Source organism: Argiope bruennichi, chromosome 3 (assembly GCF_947563725.1).
Source record: "Argiope bruennichi chromosome 3, qqArgBrue1.1, whole genome shotgun sequence".
Lineage (NCBI taxonomy): Eukaryota > Metazoa > Arthropoda > Arachnida > Araneae > Araneidae > Argiope > Argiope bruennichi.
The window spans coordinates 4,805,798-4,828,749 of NC_079153.1; the positions used below are offsets into that span (position 1 = coordinate 4,805,798).

General features: G+C 27.4%; 1 protein-coding gene across 2 annotated transcripts; it reads right to left on the minus strand.

Moving 5' to 3' along the window:
• Positions 1–783: 783 nt before the first annotated feature.
• Positions 784–22,952, minus strand: LOC129963814 (RNA-splicing ligase RtcB homolog). Of its 2 annotated transcripts, none has more exons than XM_056078384.1 (11): positions 22,837–22,952; positions 22,407–22,512; positions 17,758–17,904; positions 17,575–17,674; positions 12,894–13,050; positions 9,650–9,699; positions 8,138–8,244; positions 5,985–6,144; positions 3,247–3,422; positions 2,511–2,699; positions 784–1,147 (listed from the first exon to the last, which is right to left on the minus strand). In XM_056078384.1, exons 2-11 carry the CDS (start codon positions 22,500–22,502, stop codon positions 809–811), a joined length of 1,521 nt encoding a protein of 506 aa, XP_055934359.1. In that variant the 5' UTR covers positions 22,503–22,512; positions 22,837–22,952; the 3' UTR covers positions 784–808. The 2 variants fall into 2 exon arrangements, with proteins under 2 accessions (XP_055934359.1, XP_055934358.1); XM_056078383.1 differs by having other exon boundaries at positions 22,775–22,914.

The window sequence follows — 22,952 nt, forward strand, 5'->3', positions numbered from 1 at the left end:
ATAAATATTTCCCCTTTGTGTCTACAACTAACAGGAACACAAAGTATTTGAGTACTTAAAAGTGTTTATTACGAATTTTATGAAAAATACTATTGTACAAAGGATTTGTATAATATACATATAAATATCACCTTTTACATAAATTCTTGATGATGTGTAATAAAGTCATATATACTTCTTAATGTTTGTTATCTTGTGCTTTTTTCAAACTCCCAATACAAAAATTTTAATGTAATGATTCAAGTATCATTTAAGTATACATTTAATCTTGGAGATTACATAAAATTTTCAATGTGATCTGTCACATAAAAAAATCTCATGAATTAAAAAAAATATGTATTAAAAAACTTAACATGTCTCAAAATCTAAATTACTTTTGAATAAATATATAAGTGTCAACATAGTAAAAAAAAAAGTATAGGCACACTGAAAGAATAACAGGAATGAAAATAGGAAAAATATTTTTCATGGTACAACTGCACTATTTCAAAACGTCGAATTGCTTGTGCACCTCAAACACCCTTGCATGAAACAATTTTAGGGACCTTTTGTTTATTCTGACAAATAATAGCATGTGTGATTCAATAAAAAAAACACAGCTTCCAAACTTTTTTTAGACAATTAACACATTTGAAATAAGTAAATATTTTAAGTGAAATGATCACTTATATGAAATTTTTACCACAACAATTATGGATGTACACAATTAAGCTATAATCCATATTCATTTTTTCAAGAACAGAAATACAAATATAATTAAAGCAGTAAAAGAAAACAGAAAACTTCCATCATAAATTTTTAATAGCATTTATCCTTTAATAACAGCAATAGGTCTGAGTTTAATACACTTTTTACTTATACCTGCTTCATGGCAAGTATCAACAACATCAGTTACATTTTTATATGAATCTGGAGCTTCCTCCATGACTAGTTTAGGAGATGCTACTCTGATAGAAATACCCATGTCAGCTAAATTGTTCAGAACATCCTGATAATCCAGATTTCTGCGAGATTTGGCTCTAGATAAAGCTCGACCAGCACCATGACAAGTTGTACCAAATGTTTCCACCATACCTTTTTCAGTTCCAGTTAATACATAACTACATGTTCCCATAGTACCACCAATAAGTACTGGCTGACCAGTAAGCTAAAAAAAAAAAAAAAAAAAAAAAATGTTTGCTGTTTCATTAAAAAAATCTTAAAATGTGATGAGAAAGCCTAATATAATTTTGAATAATTCAGATTATAATGTTGCCTAGGGAAAAAAAATAGACACATATATAAATAAAATGACAGGATTTTCATTAATCTAGCTAGAAAAGAAATTCAATAAATTTAATACAAAAGTATTAAATTCTTACAATATTTTAATGATACATTTGTGCTAAAACAAAAATTGAAATATATAATTTATATCGCAGAAAGGCTTAAAGAAAGTAAAAAAACTGAATACAATCACTTCTGACATTAGTTTTAAAATAAAAGCAAAATTTGAAGACCACACTTTGAATAACAAAACATTTCCCTTTTTTTTTTTTTTTTTTTTTCAAATTAGAATATATTTTTACCTTTTTGAATATACTAGAAGTAATTACTATAACACAGTAAATTTATGAGAGCAACTTTTAACACAATTTCTAAAAGCTTCTCTAATTATTTTGGAAACATTAATTTTAAACACTGATATCTTTGTTCCATATCTAATGCTTCTCTTGACAAACAACAACAAGAAAAAAAAGTCATAACAAGTTGAAGAAAAGTTCTTTCTGAATTCACATATTTATTATTAATTTACATTATCCTTATCGCCAAAACTACAACAGCTTCATGAGTTTTTTGATAACGGTGATTAAATATTTAAAAAAAAAAAAACTTTTATTATTAGCCACTATGTTTGTTAGTATCAATTGAAAATTCTGTCATCACTGCAAATTAGTCACCCAACTCATGTTAAAGAAAAATTTCTTGAAACATGAGGATACAAAATCACTTCAAAACTAGCAATAATATCTTTCTTTGCTACGCAGTAGGAAAGTAATGTCAACATTTTAAGCAATTTCTAAATTAACATCATTAGTTATGTATATAATAGCTAATAATGTCATATACATAATTTGGAATGAGCACACACAAAGAGAGAATCTTTTACATTTCAAAACTTTAGTTAAAAAGTTACGCTTAGCCATTTTGAAATATTATTTCTAGGAGCTGTAAGCTATTAGATTATCAGCTGCCTTTAGGGTCAATCATAATTAAATAATTTATGGCAAGATAAAAGAAAATAGATCTCAAACTAATTTGATAAAAAATATAACATATTTATTTCAATATTGCATGATGCAGTCGTCCAAGCGGAATCTATATTCAATTAGTTTTTATGAGATTATATTGCCTAGAAAACATTTTTATTCTAGCAATTAAATGGGAGAAAAAAAATGGGGCAAATATAGGCATTTTAAAAATTATTCAAAAAGTATTTTAATTACTTTCAAAATGAAAAAAATAATCACCTGGTAATCTACAGGAATTAAAGGATGATGTGGTGGAAATGCTCGTGTTGAACCCTTTCTATGAACCAGCAGCATTTTTTCTTTACCGTCTACAAAATGTTTTTCTATTTTGGCAATATTATGAGACACATCATATATCACATGCATATCTAAGTCATCTGGAGTAGTATTGTAAGCTTTGGCAAATGCCTGGAAAATAACAATCACGTTAATACTAATGTCCAACTGCTTACACAGTTTAAAATAATTGCAGCAAATAAATAATAATTTAGGAGGGGTAATTCATTTTATTGATGAACCATTCACATATTAACATTTGACAAGTTGGTAATATAATTAACAAGTCTGCAAATCACTCACTTAAATTTATTCAATGATAAGCTCAAAATTATTAGACAGATCTTAATTTTCAAAATGAATTTCTACAACCATGATTTGATAAACTATTTAGTTATTCAATAAATAATTTCTAAAATCTCTTTTAATTATCTGAGTGTAATATTAAGATCCTTTTAAATAAAATTATATATTTCAAAATGAAATTTGGTGAAAATAATGTATCTGCATTAAACAAGTATATATTTCCAAAAGAAAAATTCAGAATTTTGGTGATATCCATACCAGGATAAGCTTCTTAATTTTAGGAAATGAACATTCCAGTTGGTTATTAATACTGAAATTCATATGAATCAATAAGTTAATAAACATAGTCATCAAAACATTTAAAACAACTTACTTGTCGGCTTAAAAAGGTCATACTTGAGCGGTTAACCCAAGCAAAATTAGCAGCAGCGGCCATTGACTTCAAATAATCTTGGCCTTCCTGGGATTTAATATGAGCACAAGCTAGCTGTCTATCATTTACTTCAATCTGATCTCGTTTCATGGCTTTTTCCATAGCAACTAAAGCATCTGCACAAACACAGAAAAACATAAGAAAAAGAAATCTACTTAAATTGCAGTTTTTACAGTATTAAATCTATAGCAAAATGTTCAAATCAATGTAAAAACACACATAAATAAATTTTAATGAATATTTAAAGATATTAGATGAAAAATTTGCAGCAGTTTGCCTTCTTACAGAAAGAAGGGATATTAAATTATTATTGCCAACATCCTGTACTTTTATAATGCAAAATTATACTCAAACGAAAAAGACATAGAAGCAGCAGTAGTGGCTACATACAATACAGTGGTTAGAAACTTTCATTTGAGACTACTGAAAGCATCACTATGAAAGTTAGATATTTTAATTCAAAAACTAGATTATGGAATGAGAAAAGTCACAACAGTATGGTGCAGTAATAATATGGAACATAACGATGTATTAAATATATTGTAGCATATGAATTTTCATATGAATTTTAAAAAATCTAACATGCACATCCTATAATATTATCTAATTCTCATCAAAACAATATAACAAAATGTTAGAGGAAAGAGGATATTTTGCAATATGTATAGATTAATTAAAATAACAATTTAGTAAATTATGCAATAGAAAGATATAGTAAAAAGATAAACACAAAAATATGTTTAATTATTTCATGTCAGTAGATTTGCAGGAATGAGCACTGGAAGAATTCAATATATAGCATATGCATATATGCACAATATATAGCATATGCATATGCACAATATATAGCATATGCATAAATTTAAGATACAACAAACACAAATTTTTTAAAAAATTATTTCATGTCAGTAGATTTGAAGGAGTACACTGAGGAATGAGCGCTAGAAGAATTCAATATATAGAATATGCATCTCAAGACTTCTGTTTATTGATGTATGAAGAGGGTTTATACAGAGATAACATTCTCCACTTTTAATATTTACCCCCCCCCCATGTATCATAATTTTAAGATACAATATGATTATATATTATACTATGAGCATGATGCTCAGTCATGCTCATAGAGATAGCACATGGTCACTTTAGTATTATTTTCTCAACTCAAGTCTTCTTCTTGCACAATTTCACTTTATTATGACATAAAAGCTAAAAAGAATGCCTATATATCGTTTAAGGTGGGGGGTATTTATGTAATACAACTACAATTCAAGTTCAAGTATTTTCCTCAAAATACTCAGTTCATTTTTTAAAATTAATTTAAATTAATTTTTTAATTAAATTAATAATTTATTTTAAATTAATTTTTGTTTTTTCACAATAATAAACTTAAGCATTCACACATAATCCTATAACTAAAAAAATTACAAAAATATTTAAATTAATAATCTAAATTATTATTCATTAAGTCATCACAAGAAGTTTTTAGAATAATACAAACTTAATTTATCACCTTGCAAAAATAATATCAATTATAAGAAATTTTATCATTTTTTTTTTTTCTATTTCTTTTCAAGAAAACTGTCAATACTTGCACACTTACAGAATAATTTACTTCCATAAAATGTGAAATATCAGTATTAATTCAATTATGGATAGTAATTAAAAATAGACATCCATTCAAAAATTTTCATAATAATTAATCGAATAAAAAAAATCAATTTTCTTGTATATGGTTAATATTAACTTTATGGGTTCAACTAGAGCAAGAATTCCAGTGCCACAAAGCCTGGGATAAATTTCCTGCACTAAAAGAAATGGAATCATCTTATCAGAAAAATTACAGGAGGGAGATACCTATTGAGATATCAATAAATTGTATAACCAGGGTATCTTTAAAAAAAAAAAAAAAAAAAGACACATGGTAGTTACAGTTTCCACTCTGATTGAAGGGCATATTCAAGAACCATAAAATTATACATAAAAATGTGAATAATGAATTAAAATAAAATATTTTTGTTATTAAAGTTCAAATGCATGTTTACTTTCATACTTAAATTAATAGCACTAAGAGCATTAGTTAAGCTTATCTTCACCTAATAAAGCAAAAATCTTATAATTCAAATCACAATGGAAGTGTACTTATAGTTTGTCATTGCACAACTACTAGAGTCTAATTTCACTCTAACTACTATTATTTGGTACTCACTTCATAAACACATTCACCGTTAAAAGAAAAAAATATTAAGAAAATATTAATTCCATAAGAATCTCTAATGTTACTTTTGACTAATGGTTGATTGAATAAGGAGAAAATCGAAGAGACAGAAACTTTTATTCATATTTAAACAAATGAATTGGAAATTGTGTGATATTGAAATGCTTTAAGCTACTCTGTTAAAATCTGATTCCTAAAATTGTTTGATTCTGCACTGCATCAAAAATCTCTATTCTTTTTGCCTCTTCAGCCAACTTTTTCACAAATTTCTGCAACATAGAAATCATCTCTTCAATTCTTACCTTTTCTGATTTCAAATCAGTTAGCTTATCTACAATATATATATATATATATATATTTCAATTCACAGTGCTTAGGTTTACAATTATAGTTTTAAAAACTTTGCTTTAAACAAATCCATTTCAACTTAAAAATCTGCATTAAAATAATTTTATAAGCCTACCAGTAGCAACTTGATGGCCAAATCCTCTGCTCCCGCTATGAATCATAACACATACTTGGCCTCTAGAATCAATACCCATTTTACTAGCATTAGTTTTGTCAAAAATTTCATCTACAACTTGAATTTCTGCATAATGGTTCCCAGCTCCCAGTGTACCTAACTGAAAAATTGAAAATGCTATTAGTTAAATTAGAAATAAGTTAATAAAATTAGAAAAGAAAAGAATAAACTAAACAAATTTCTAGAACATTTAAACATAAGTTTAAACAAGTTCTCATATAAAAATTATCTATATATAATATCATGCCCACACAAAAACACACATATATTCACATATTTTATAGTACAATTTTAAAAAATCATATATTGAGCTGAATTCATAATACTAAAATGCAATCCATATTTTGAATGAATTGCATAAAAACCTCTGAATAAGCATGTAGTTTTCAAACTAAGTATTTGAGTTTAACAAACCTTCTGCAATATACAGGGTGTCGCAAAAACCTTGACCATGGCTTTTATTCCTTTAATATTGATCATAGACATATATTGTAAATTACAAAGTTGCTTAAAAAAAGGCAAAATATTATGAAGTCGATTAAAATTTTCAGAGGATTAAACTTTAAAAAATACAAATTTAAATTTTTATACGGTCTCCGTACAAAAAAAATTCCCAATGAATAAATTTGTGCCCCATCCTTTAAGAAGGTCATGCACAAAATATCAAAATTTTATCATGAAAACTCTCAAAGATATGTTAAAACCAAGTTGGTGAAGGGTCAATCACAAATTAAAATGCAAATGTTTGTAGCTTCAGTGCAGATGATGCAATGCAGGAATACATCATAAGAATATAAAATATGTTTCATATCTTTAGTTTTAAATACAAATTTTAAAATCTATGCTTCCTGAAAAATACTTTAAAATTTTATATCATGAATTACAGATTATAACTTAAAATAACACAGTCAATGAACTTATAAAAAAACTTATGTAATCTTTCCTTTATGTAATCTTTCCTTCAAGTTATTATTTCTACAAATTTTTAATACTTTTGAACCAATAAATAGCAAAATTATTATTTCTTTATTCAATCATTACTTTCTTCATTAATTTGTGTATGATCCCTAAAACGCAAACATCCGAAATTATTTTCCTATTAGCGAACTCATATCCAGGCATCGAAATTGATTTAAGTCAGCATTTATGTAGTTTCATATCTTTGAGACTTTTTGTGATAAAATTGTGAAATTTTGTACATGACCTTAATAGAGGATGGGGCACATTTTACTCACAGAGAATTTTTTTGTACACGGTCTGTATAAAAATTTAAATTTTGTATTTTTTAAAGTTTAATCCTCTGAAAATTTTAATCAATTTCATAAGATTTTGCACCTTTTTTTACGCAACTTTGTAATTTACAGTATATGTCTATGATCAATATTTAATGAATAAAAGCCACGGTCAAGGCTTTTGAGACACTCTGTATATTTAATCTTAAAAAATGTTATACATTTCATCTACATGAATAAAATTCTATTCATGAAATGTTATAAATTTCTTGGGGCTATATATTGCACAAGGTCTAATAAACTTTTATAATCAGTTCAAATTTCAATGTTTTAAAATTAATATCAGGCACATAATCACAAATTAGCATATTAAGCCATTCAAAACAACAAAAAAGGGACATTCTTTTAAGGAAAAATTAATAATCCCATTTACACATGTCAACAGCACTAGTTTTTCTTTTACATACATTTGATTTAACAAAATACTACAGAATTAGAAAATAATATTTATATCCATTTATATCATCAATAAGTTTATTTATTCTTTTCTTACCCCTTTAGTTAAAAAAAACAAAAATCTACCATTATGAATGACATGATGTAATGCAACCAGAGATTAATACTTCCTATGTGGTGATTAGAAACCTAACACATTAGTCAAGTCCGAATCACTTAGCAGTACAATATTTGATCCAATTAATAATAAAAATTCTTAAAAAATTATCATTATGGAAATCAATAAAATGTAAAAGAATTAAGTTAAAATTCTAGAAATTATACTTGTGGGATATTACATATGAAAATTTATTAAAAGTTCAATATCAAAATAATACAAAATAAATGCTACAATATAACTCTTACTTGTGGAAGACCACGTTTCTTAGCTTTCATAGATACTTTAGCTGGATCTGCAGTAAGCATTCTTCCATACTCTTCACAATGCTCTTTATCTTCTGCCCAAGCATATCCTAAATTAAGATAATGTATTCAAGTTTTGAAAACTTCATAAATAAAAATCAATTTCAATAACTTTGTATATAAACATTATGCAAATGAAACACAAACAAATATATACAAAGATTCTATTTTGAACTTATACCACAAATTTTGAAAGTTAGAAAACTTATAAATGTATCAAATTACACAATTTCGATTGGAATAATTATTAAAAAGGATGAACATGCATAATATATTCCAGATTAAATCCTGGTGTATTAATCCTCTGAACAAAATCAGAAAAATCTAAATGCAAATTTTACACTTACTTTTATCTTAATATATTTAAAATGACAAATTTTTTCATATCTATGAAAAAGAAATAAAAGAAAATAATAATAATAAAAAGACCAATATAATTTTGCCAAAATTGCTCCACTAAAAAGCTTCATAGAATCCCCCACCCCCCTCAAAAGGTAGCAAACAGGAGCCCACAAGTAGTAATCGGTAGTAATAACAACCACAGCACAAAAAGCGGCCAGACAGAATTCAGCAGAAGGAGGGAATCTATGTAGCTTCACTCTATAATCTCTCCAATCGTCAGTATATCTCTACTGTCTTCTCGCTTTTGCTGTATCCAAATGCCGACGCACTACTACATGACTGACTACTTTTTCACAGGACTTGATACTGCTTCCACAATAAACACCAAGACTCGACACACATCTCAGTTCAGCAATCGCTTGAGCTCCACAAAACGCTTGTTCTTCGCTGAACTATTTCGCAGTTGCTACGTTATCCTCTCCGCAACTTATTGCAGCTTGAGACTGCCGGCCTTTTATAGTTCCCAGAAGGCGGGCGGAGAAGGTTCTGGATTAATCAGACGGTTCCTATTGACTGAATTGTAAAAATTCTCGAAGTCTCCAGCATTATCTATTTTGTCGCCAAGTTCTGAAATCACTGACGCGGCACCCAATCAGCACCCAACAGAACTGATCGTAAAACGGTCTTTCCAGTGATCGAGGTAATTGAGCTGGGAAGCAACATTATATTATATATATATATACACATATATATCCTATAATCGGGCAGATCTTGTAATCCAGTGTTACGAAGTAATTTTTTCCCTCTCATCAGACAGAAAGAAAATACAAGTACCTGGATAGAAAATAAGCACTCTTAAGGTCCTTATATAAGAACTATAAAATATAAGCAATTTGTAAGGACTTTTAGTGATACTACACACCCTGTAAGAAAATGCGATTAGAAAAAAGGATCTGAAATTATTATGTAGAATGCTACAGATCTTCAATATTAGAAAAGAAAAATGAAATATCTTTCAACTCAAATGAACAAAAAAAAAAAAATGCTAATGAAAAATATAAATGGAAGTAGCATATAAACAATTAATTTTGTAGAATTGGTAAAAATAAGTACCTTCACGAAGTGACCAATCAACACCCATTTCCAAAGCCTCTTCCAGATCTCTGTAAAAAATAAATGAATAACAATGAGGAAATAACTTGCCATTCCATTGCCAGAATTTCAAACTTTTAACTAAAAATAATTAGTTTAGTATAAACTAACCAAAAGACAATTAACTTTTATTCACCTAATACTAAAAAATGTAACATTAATAAAAAAAATTATAAATCAGGAGTATACATAGAAATAGATTGAAAAAAAAATAATTTTTCCCCCTTCTAGTGCTTTATAGAAAAGTTAGAAACTTCTGAGAAAAGGGCCAAGACAAAATAATAATAACAACAACATTTATTGATATTTTCTGTTCATGTAAAGAACTAAAAATGTTTGAAAATTGGAAAGAAAATCTACTATTTATCTTTAGTTTGTAAATCTGTTTTGTCTAGTTGTCATTAGCTGTTAAATACTAAACTTCTTAGAAGTCATAAAAATCATGTATATCAAAACCAGTTTATAATTTTCAGTAGGACATTTCATGCAAATTACACATAAAATATATGATATGTTCAATTTTTTATCATCAACATTATTTCTACTCATCATAGAGTTAATGAATTATAGTAGTCCAAAGTAAGAGAAATCATCAGAGAAAGACATTTAAGTCTAAAAAAAATTATCAATTTCTTTTAATTTTTCTATTATTGTAATAAAGTCCATAAATGGAATATCATTTATTAGCAAAAAAGGAAATGTAAAGAATAAAAAATTAAGAGAGTTTTGCTACTTCAACTTTTAAAACATTTATATGTATTTTAAACTTTTTACATGGCTTCCTACTCTTTCTTCTCACCAGATAATATTTAGAAGTATGACCCACAGAAGAGCTTTGTCACTGCAGACCTAATGCATATTTTGCACAAAAAATAGTAAAGATGGAAAATATGTCCTTAATATTTATATTGCCATAAAATCAATAAAATGTGTTAAACATTTGTCAATCCATATTCCAAACAAATTTTTACATTTTAAGAACTAGAAAACAAAGAAACAAAGTATTTCATTCTAAAATAAAAAAGCATCTTATTTTGAAATTTATGCCATGGTTGTTACATATTCAGAAAGCACAAAGCAAATGTTTAAAGACAATGAAAGAAAGTTATTTCGGAAACTAAATTAAAACTATTTGCCATGTAAACAAATAGAATACTAGCTTTGTTCATGCAGAAAATACGACATTGATCATGACTCTAGATAATGGAAAACACATACGAGAACTAGGCACTAGATAAATTTTAAAAAACAAGTCAGTCTGTCTTAAAAAGAAAAACAATTAGAAATTTGAGTTATAATAATATGGAAAAGTCTGATTGCAAAAAATACTGAACTCATTGAATATATTATTTATTCTAACTGGAAGTTTTATCCATATACTAATGTTCTGATTTGTCTTCTACACTGAAAAACCATATTTACTAATATATAATTTTAAAAAAAATATATATTTAAGGACAACTCCAAATGAAATTTTTACCCAGGGCCTGAAAATCACAAGAACTATGTTGATCAGATCAATCAGAAACAACAAAGCTAATCAACTAGATCTATCCTTTAAGCCAGACTTCCAAATAACAAATAGTGAGAAAAAAAAAAAAAAAAAAAAGAGTAAAATGTCACTTAAAACATTTGAAATACATAAAAATGCTTTAATGGTGATAGAATTTTCAGATTGATCGCTAAGTTTACAACTTTCTGAATTTTTCATTTTGTTCTTTGCTAACAAATATTGTTTTAGCTTTAGAGTTTAATTTAACAATGCATTGCTATAAACACAGAAAATAAATGAAGTTGTTATTTCTCTAGAACTAAATAATCTTTTACTAGGTATATTCATAGAACTGTTTTAATTCATCTACAAGATAATGCTTAAAAATTATAGCAATAATTAATATCTAAAAATTGCATACTGAAGTAGGTTCATTCATTTTTAGCATACTTTGCAGGAGATGCATTACTGAAGTTATAAACCAATTTTTGTAAAATAAATTTTATTACTCTTCAAAAAATGAGTATTTAACAATTAATACTAAAATAAATATAGTGTTTTAAAATTTATGAAAACTAATTGTTTTTGTCATTTTAAATTTGCCCCATGTAGAAGTAGAAGATATCAAATTTTATTTATTTTGCCTTAAGATATTTCTCAAAAACTTGCAACTTTATTTTAAAAAATGGTGCACCTTAGTATACTATGGAATTAAATGTCTTCTTTTATGATTTATATTTTATTTAAGCACACAAAAATTTAAATCATCTTTCTAATGGATCAGTTATTGCACTTACAAGAGAATAAAAAAACACTTAAATAATATTGTACATATGCAAAAAATATAAAAACATTTTTATGTATATATATTTTTATGCATTTTTCATAATACATTACAATGATTCTTACACATTCAATAACGAAGTAAAATTATGCATATGTAAAAATGTCTAATATTAGCCCCTGAACTGAAATAAATTGAGCACATCATGAACTTTCTTGAACAAAGTGAGAATGAAAAGCTATACTCACTAGAAATTGTTAAAAGTTCATGTTTTTTTTATATATTTTTTTTTATTTATAAAAAAATTTATGATAATAGCCCTACCTTTCTATATCAATTTCTTCTATTAAAACTAGGAAAATTAAACTGCCTGCCTGAGCAGTACTAACTGAAAATAAATAGCAGTTCAAGGGGTTAAATAACAAAATTTACTTAAAAATATATCATTCAGTTTCTGTTTTAAAAAAAAATGCATAAATACATTTATAAAATAATAAAAGAATGGATATTAACATTACATAATTATGCAATTGTCAAATATTTAAATATCATTAACTGTCAGAAATAATTCAAGTTGATGGTAAATAAAAGATTGCAAGCATCCACATTATATGACACTAATGTAATTAAGAATTTTGGAAAGAATTTCCATGATAGTAAACAACCTTCTTCTGAAATATATAATTTCACAGTGATAATTATTATTATTATTTTAAACTAAGCTATTAAAAATAAATTTGGTTCACATATATTATTTTTTAAATATCAGAATCACTTTTGAAGATATTTAAAAAGGTATAATGTTAATAAAATATCATGTCCTTAACATACATATAATCCCATTTAAAAGCATCCCTTAAGTAAGAGTTTCAAAGCATATATTAGCGTAACAAGACAATTAAGAGAAGTAAGAAAAATAAAAGATTTACCTAGCATTCATTGGAATTATGCCTTTTGAACCAACACCAACAGGAATATGATCAAACATACTTTGAGCAAGTTGTTCTTTGATTGGTTGCACATCTTTTTCCATTAAATTTGTCCTCAGCAAACGGACACCACAATTTATATCAAAGCCTACACCACCTAAAATAAAAGGAAAATATTGTTGTTATATGCATTTATGCATTCATATATATATATATATCACATATCTTAGAAAGAAAAGTTCATTTCCTGCATATGACACATTCCAAACTATAAAGTGAATTCATAGTAAAAAAGTCAAGCATAAAAAATTAGGAATTTTCTGTAATCGTATTTTTAAAAAAAGTAGAAAATTGTTAAGAATTTTAAAGACCGCCCCAGGTTATGTTCCATAGCTCATTCTTCATATTTTTTTTTATTCATGTGTTCATAACTAAAATACAAAAAAAAAAAAGAAGAAAAAAATTGTGACATAGAAACCTATTTATTTTAATAAATGAAGTTACTTAATAAATATGGGAAAAAAAACCCATAAAATTGAAATCTGCTATTGCAAATTTCAAGTAATCACATGATAGCATTATTAATTTTTTAAGTCATTATTTGCCTTAATAATTTAAGTCATTTACCAGTCTGAAACAACCACATGACTATCAGATTATGCATGTATCAATATTTAGAAACACAATGATTTTTTTTCATCTAAAATCATTCAAGCTCCAAAACATTTTGTCAGTCTTTTTTTTTTTTTTTTAATTTTGCAAAAAATTTTTTTTGAAAAAGCTGGTTTAAACTGGTTTGGAATGATCACATGACTATTGTATTATGCAATGATTAATTTTTTAAAAAGCACTGTGTCCTTTTTTTGATGTTTTTTTTTCTTTTCCATCCCACAATCTTACAAGCTCTAAAATTTTTTTTCCCAGCAAGAAAAGTTAAAACTAAAAGTTAACAAAAAAAATTATTATTTTCATTATATATATGTATATATATATGTTACAGTGCAAACCCGAAATCAGTCAAAACGCGAATTAACTAGGGAAAACGCGTTTTAACTGACAGCGCTAGGGAGAACGCGAATTCACTAGGGAAAACGCGTTCTAACTGACAACGCCAGGGAAAACCCGAATTACAGCTCTAAGGAGTTATTACGGAGGTTAGGAGATTTTACGATCTCTAGTTATTTACGATTTTGTCGAGTTAAAACCGTACGAATCTAGATTTCTTGTTCATGAAATTTTCAAAACAAAGTGAAATTGTCTAATTTTATTCTTGTTGGAACATGTTTGTGCTGTTGATTTATTTACGATGAGTAAAGAAATTGTTAATGCGTTCAGCTGTAAAAATTGAAAAAATAATTTTCTTGAACAATTGCAATTTTTACAGAAAAAACAGAATAATTTGAATGTGATTACACGTGATGAATACAACTCTTTTATCTGTGGTTGAAGAAGCAAAATCTGCCGTTAGCAAGACTTCTGTTCAGTACTGCAGATTTAAAAAGTTTGACATTCTTGAAATCAGTGGAATAAAAAAGTTGATTTCTTCAAATGAGCCCATCAAATATTATTTACCAGTTGAAGAAAATTTTGATGTCATCGAATTTGCACATGTGGCCATAGGACACGGTGGTAGAGACAGACTTAAAATTAAAACTTCAAGAAAATATGCTAACATAACCACTGAGATGATACAATTTTTTTTTTATCAATGTATGAAACATGTCAACAGAAAAAAATATATAAAAAGGAAAGGTTTGGTTTCCAAACCTATCATTCACTCAGAAATGAATAGTCGCTGCCAAGTGGATTTGATTGATATGCAATCTCAGGCAGATAATGAATTTAAGTTTATTATGGTTTACCAAGACCATTTAATAAAATTTGTGTTACTACGACCACTTCAGAGCGAAAGAGGTTGCGGTGAAGTACTTGATATGTTTTTGATATTTGGGGCTCCTTGCATACTGCAATCTGATAATGGAAGAGAGTTTGTAAACTCAGTTATAGAGCAGTTACATACGTATTGGCCAGAATTGAAGATTGTTCATGGGAAACCTCGTCACAGCCAATCGCAGTGTTCGATTGAGAAGGCCAACCAAGAAATAGAAAATATGTTGGCTTCATGGATGAAGAACAATCAAATTACAAAGTGGTTTAATGGTCTTCGTTTTGTCCAATTCATGAAAAACAGAGCTCTACATTCAGGAATTAAACAATCACAACAACCAAGACAATCACGACAACCTAGACAATCACGACAACCTAGACAATCACGACAACCTCAACTTAAACAATCATGACAACCTCAACTTTGTCATCAGATATTATAAAAACTATCGAAGACGAAGATGAGCTTCAAAAAATTTTCGAGGATATGAATGCAGAAAAAAAAGAAACTTAGCAAGCACAATCAGGGGAGCACATGCTTGCTAAAAGTCAACCAATATTTTACTAATTAGAGAGGAATCCAAAGAAAATGTAATAAAGCAAGCCAAACGAATAAAAAAGATCTCCGATACAACACATCATGAGGTTGATATTGGAGGAATTGTTGTTATTCCAATACCAGATGTCGATAGAGCCAAAGCTAATTTTCAAAATATCATCGGTGTAATGCTTGAAAAAATAAAGATGGCCTGTACAAAATTCGTACAAAAGATGGAGTTCTGAACAAACTGTATTCGAGGTAAGAAATGATATTTAAACTTAATTAGTTTAGTATTTATTCAATAAATATAATTTATTAAATTTATATTAACTTTAAATTATTTTATAAATATTTATACAATAGATTATATCTTTACACAGTGCATATTTGATACAAAAGTTTAACATATTCCCTGATTTTTAGATCTGAATTCGATGTATTGCAACAAAATTTCTTGATTAAAGAACAAGTACCAAATCAGGAAATATCTCTGAGAACAGCAGCAAGAAAAAGAGCTGTAGGAACTGGGCAAGGGTTCGTCCATTGTTCTTGTAAAAAACACTGTTCTTCAAAGAGATATTTCTGCATGAAAAATGGTCCTCTTTGCAATTCTAAGTGTCACAATAGTTTGCCTTGTCGAAATAAATAATCCGCAATAACGGTACTGCTCTAAACAATATCCAAAGAAAGTATTTTTTTTTTCTCCAATGATAGGATTTTTGCTCCAATACTATTTTACTAAGTATAATTTAATATAATAATTTTGGATAGATGCAAATAATTTTGTCTAACAAATCAGTCAAAACATGAATAAAATGGTTATACCTAGTGTTGTTAGTGAGAAAAAGCCTTTTTCCTTGTTAATTCGGGTTTTCCCTGGCTCTGCCAGTCAGAACGCGTTTTCCCTAGTTAATTCGGGTTCTCCTTGGCGATGTCAGTTAGAACGCGTTTTCCCTAGTTAATTCACGTTTTGACTGATTTCGGGTTTTCACTGTAACATATATACATACACACACACCTTTCGATACCTCCCCTTGCTGTTGATTCCCGTTTCCTTTTTTGTGCTTTTTCGGATGATGACTTCTTATGACCCTGCCCTTTATTAGCCAGACAGTAAAATCAGGTACACAGCGGACATTCGCGCCAAGTTGTAACTTTTTGTTGGCGAAAGTTGCCAAATGTGACAACTTCCTTTATTCTTTTCTAATAACCCTGAAAGTGAAAAACTAATACCTCAAAAGCGATAAATCGCCAATTTTCTGCCCATACATTCTGAAGCTTCAAAAAACACCAAACCAAAACATTATCATGTTCTCACAAAATAATAACCATAGTAAAATAAGAGTTAAAGTAAAACTTCTGCCAATATCAGGAGATCAGTAAAAAATTGGTTTTTAACCAAATCTGTGAAAAAGTAAAATTTTCCTAAGTTGGTCATCCACAGATCATTTGGTGAAAATCTTTGAACTCATAAGGAAAAAAAAAAAAAAAATGGATAAACTTCATGACTGTTCTTATATTAAATTAGAGAGATATGTTTAAATAATAATCTCAAAAATTTTGAAAGAGATATTGGAATTAAAATGTTTAATTGCAAAGTTTTAGTTTCAATTCTTAAATTCTTTAAAAAAAATTATTCCTACATTAATTTTCCTACATTAAATATTAAAAATTGAGCTTCAAAGTGCATTCAGTTAACATTACAATTATCTGTATGCAACAGATTTGTCTGGACACTGTATACTCTTTTTTAGAAATATAAATAATAGAAATTCAATCACAATAAAGTTGTAAACTGAAGATTTTAATAATTCCAAATATATAAATAAATAAGGAAATAGAGCAGGTTATGGAGAATTCATCAATAATCATATAGAACCATAATTTATCAATGAAATACAATTTTCAGAGCCATAAAATTAATGCATGCATCTCTAATTATAATCAAGGGTTTGATTTTGAATTATTACTAGCATTATTTATATATGTTGATAATCTAAGAATCTACCTGGTGATACAATAGCTTTAGGATCATCCATGTCAAATGCAGAAATATTTCCAATTGCAAAACCATATGGAGAATTCATCAATAATCTTACAGAACCATAATTTATCAATGAAATACAATTTTCAGAACCATAAAATTAATGCATGCAGCTCTAATTATAATCAATGATTATAATTAGAGCTGCATGATGACTGATTTGATTATTACTAGCATTGTTTATATATGTTGATAATCTAAGAATTTACCTGGTGATACAATAGCTTTAGGATCATCCATGTCAAATGCAGCAGTATTTCCAATTGCAAAACCATACCCAGAATGAACATCAGGAAGCCCAATTGACCGCTAAAAATATTTGTTGTTGCATAAAACACAGGCAAAGTAAAATAAACTAATATAATTAATGATAATATCATTTTAATACTTACACTGACAATACCTGGAAGGGCAGCTACATTTCCTATTTGTTTCATACCAGGCAAAAACCCTCCAATAGAACCAGGTCTGCAGAAGTTTCGAAGTTCATCAAACATTAACTTTTCTAAATGGGAATTCACATAAAATATTCCTTCAACCTAAAACATAGCTTAAAATTAAAATAACATAGATATAGACATCAACTTAAAACATGGCTTAAAGTTAAATATACCTGTAAAATCAATGTTTGGAAACTAGATATAAACATATATTGATGCCAAGATTTTATTTACACTTAACATACCAACAAAAATACAGCGTCATTAAAGTGTGGATTTGAATACATCATAGTGATTGTAGCTTTTGAAATTCATAAATCTTTTAATCTGTCTGCAAAATGCTAAAAAACCTAAGAAATTGAGAGACAGCATTCCAACATAAAGAATTAATAACCAGATTTTAACCTAGTATTTCAAGATGCCTTATGATTTTGAACAGATATTAACGATGGCATATGATTATGCATAATAGAAATTAATAGCATTTAATGGGATTATAAAATAGAATGCACATTCCTATTAAACTAGAATAACTTTCATCTTAAAAAAAAAAAAAAAAAAAAAAAATCTTTTCTATTTTTTTAAATATGAACTATTTAGCTAAACATAAATATAACTGGAGATTTAGGTCATTTAATTCAAACCTGGAGGAAAGAAAAACATACAAAAAAAAATCAGAACTGTCCTGCCTTTATTAAATATCAAAGAGTATTTCAATTACAAAGAATTAAAATATTTAACAGAAATGTTTGGTATCGCACTGAATGGCAGATTTTTAGATACAATGGGGATATCAGTAGTCCAATGCATCTAATGCAGTTAAAATATTAACTATTTTAAATAATTTTATTTACATGGCAAACTGACATCATCCGTATACATCACTTTTTTAGTTCTATTAAAGAATTTAATCCCTTTTAATGGAATAATCATTATTTAGTTTGGAAATCTTGGCTGAGAAATACTATTTATTACAAGGCAACTGTGTTGTATTAAACAATATTACTGATATTTTGAGATAGAAATGTGAGAAAAATAATATTGGGAGTCATAAAAACTTAGAACTTCACATAATTTTATTATTATTATTTTAAATATCTGTATACAAATATAACATTACAACTACCTTGATATAATTTTTTGACCTAACTTATGGGCAGTACAACTGCGGTACCAGATTTTTTTTTTTTTTTTTTTTTACTTTTCCTTATGGGCCATTACAACTACTATACCAATGACGAGTTGTGATTTCCTTACTCCGAATGAACTTTCCAGCAATAAACTAATAGCCCCATAAAATAATTTCCCTATTATGTCGTACCCCATAGGGTTAAAATATATGAAAAGAGTAAGGTTAATTTCATTCATGAATTATACTAGACAAAATTGAATTGCTTTTTTTTTTTTTTTTTACCTTTTTCATAATTTTGTGACATCACTTTTTTTCTCTTAATACAGTACACTCCCGATTATCCGCGGAATTGGCTGACGCGGCCGCCGCGGATAACAAAAAGCGTGGATAATCCGAAAAAAGCTAAAAACAGGTATAGCAAAAGAGAAAACAGTCATTCCAACTTTGAAAAATCGTCTTATGTACAATAAAACGTAAAATAAACAGCAGGAAATGTTTAACTAACGCTTAATATTTTAGTATATCACTCAAAATTAACCTAAAATGCATTTTGTTAATGAAAACAGAAAAGTGCTATGTACTTAGGAGAGGTGTCAAGGATACACAGAAAAATTAATACATATGTACTGTTTTAATACTGTAATGTATTATGTAATTACAAAAGCATGACTGTAAAACTACACCTTTTTGAAGAAATCAGTCATTTGTGTTTGCTTCTTGGGTTTGCTTGAGGGGAAGGTTCCGAGAAGGTGGGATATTTTTACCATAAATAAGCATGATGTTAGCAAATTTAACATTTCGCTCAGTTTTGTGAAAATTTTTATTTTCTTTGCTTTACGCTTGTACAAAAAAAAAAAAAAAAAAAAAAAAACTTTGTACTGCAGGCGCGGATAATCGGGAGTCTACTGTACTAATCTTTAATAGCAAATGCTTACCTATATTGAACATTCGCATAGATTGAAACTTTAGGATGATGTTTTCAGAAAAAAAAAAAAGAGCTGAAAACCTTTCAGAAATAAAGCAATTTACTTTACAACATAATATGGTCACAATTATAATATGTTGAAAATTGATAGTATATAGGCAAATTACTGATTATATTCACTTATATGCATAAATTAACACCAGCATATCAAATCCTGAGTAAACCATATACAATTTTTCTTTATTGAATTCTATTATTAAAATTTAATAATTATTTTCATTTTTAAAAAAATTTTCGATAGAAAGATTTATTTAATTCAATGATCAATTATGTTAAATTCTAAATGTATTCTTAGAAAAAGCATTACAAGTTTTAAATAAATCAAATTTTCTTCAAAAAAATAAAAATTTCGACATGCATATGAGGTATTAAAAACTTAGTGAGAAAGTTACTATTTATTTATATCACAAAAGTTTCGAACTACAACATTAAATAAAAATTATAATCGATTTTGTACGCAGTATATTAATATTGAAATATTCAGTTATGCTTTTAGTCTATGAAATAGAAGAATGGTGTAAGCTATATGATATACAAAGAAAGAAGCAAGCATTTTTAAATAGAAAATACAATCAATTAATCTTAAAATATTATACATAAATCGTAACTCATTTATAAAAAAATAATAAAATTCACAATGCAATGTTGAAGTTTAAAAAAAATATAATATCATCAATAACTTTGACATTTAAAAAATTTCAATTTGACAATAATCGCAGTGGAAGTATGGATTATAAAAATGGTGAATAGTTTAATTAGCTAGAACCGCATAACATTTCATTTAATTTATTTAGCATCGTAACATTTAATGACAGTGTTCTTGGCAAAACTAGTGAATTACCAATTTAGAGAGAAAATGAAATAAAGCTGTGATACAAAGCCACATCTTGGATCTGACAAAAGATAAAACTGCAACCTGTTTACTATGGTGGGGAAAGATAACTCATTAACACTACAGGTGGTCGAAATCGAAGGGATCAATGTCAACACATGCAAATAAAAGGGGAAGGCATTTTTGAGGGGGGTTTTTCACTAAGGGCCCACAGTTAGAGGAATTTTTCAGAATTTGGTTCCTGTAACCTAAAGATTATATAAAACTTCAATAAAAATATCTAACCAATTGAAATTTACTTGAATTTTCTTGTAGTTATCATTGGACAATACTTTTATTAATCATTTTGGACATCCTGATTATGAGCAATTTAAGAGTGATCACGATAAAATAGAATCACATAATGTATAATTGCATATGTCTTGCATCTACAGAAAGAGCACCATAAATTAAACTTTATTTTGAAATATATATAACTACATTATCCAAATTTTAATTATTAGCGCTTAAAATCAAATCAAATATATCCATCAATTCATATATATAAAATAGAATTATAAATATGACTAATGAACTGGGTAATGTACAATGCATTATATACAGTTACAAATATTAAAATAATCATGCATTAGTGGCATACTGAAGGTACTGATATGCTATTTAAATTAATAATATATATATTAATATGGTGTAAAGATCATGAAAATGCTTCAGTTATCCACAGCTTTATTAGTATTTTAAAGATAAATTATATTTAATTAGGAGAAGTACAATTAGATTAAATACTGAAAGGGTCCATAGACAATATAATCCTACCAAGGCATAGGAAAAAATGAGCTGATCTTCATAAAATAATGAATTGTGCTGCCATAACAAAATTAACTTAAACATGATTAATTTAACACTAAAATGAATAAACTTATGCAAAAAGGGCTTGAGATATTTAAAATATTGTGAACTTATTACATAAAAGAAAATTAATTGATCTCAAGAGTAATATAATTCAGCTCTAAAAATGCTGAAATTCAAATATTAAAGAGCCCATTTACTTCAGTAAAAATTCAAATACAAATATTCTAATGTATTTTAATTTGACATCTATATAAGTAGTTTTTTATGTATTACGACAAGTTAAAATCAGACAATATTTAATTGCATGCTGCCATTAGAGATGATTCCTTTAACTCATCTATTAAAAATTTGAAAGTTAGTTTAAACAAGTAGAAAAAAATCGCAAAACTTATTTAATATTTTCCAAGTATTCAAGAACAAAGTTTAGCAGCATTATTGACAGAAGAATCTGTAACCAACAAAAGAAGAAAAAAAATATGTTACTGGTCTGGAAGTGAAATTTCGAAGCATGAAAAATAATATTAATAATACTCTAAAATTTACATTATTTTTTTACTTAATATTTTAAATTGAATATGTTCAACTCATGATAAAATAAAAAAAAATAATTATGAAAATATTACAAAAAAATAATTTTTATGCCTTGTTTCTCTGCAAAATCGAAGGACTCCTGGACAATTGCCAACCTGATAATTTGGTCCTGACAATAAGTTGTCATTCATTATTTCAAAATATGAAATATCGATATAAAAATTATCATTGAAATGAAAATTGGAAATCAAAACAGCATTATTACTTACTTTCATATTCGATACAAAACCTTTCTTGATTCTCCAGGCGACAGGAGAAATTTTCTCCAAATACTGTAGTTCTTCATTGTACGTACGTACTCCCATCTTTAGTCCACTGGAATTGGTAAATATATGACAGCATGAGTTAGCAGAAACAGTTCTTTAATGGAAATTACATCATGGGTCGAAATGATAATAAAAACACATGATTGAACAAATAAAATCTTATCTTAGATTTTAACCAACTGCTTACATCAGTTTATGGAATTAAAACATTAATGCTTAAAACAAATTATCGCTCAAATATTACAAGGAAGCAAAAATTGTTTTAACTATTATTTAAGTAATGAAAATTCTTAAAAAATTTAATTTATTACCTCTTTAACAAAAATATCAGTGCAGTAAGATTTTTACAATTGAAACAGAATCAGAAACTAACTTTAAAAACAAAACACGCAATTTCGCCGATTACTTCTGTGGTTCTTCATTTCATTTCAGTGATAGGAAGGAAGGAAGGAATGAGGTTTGTTTTCCGGCGTATGCTCCTGAACGGAT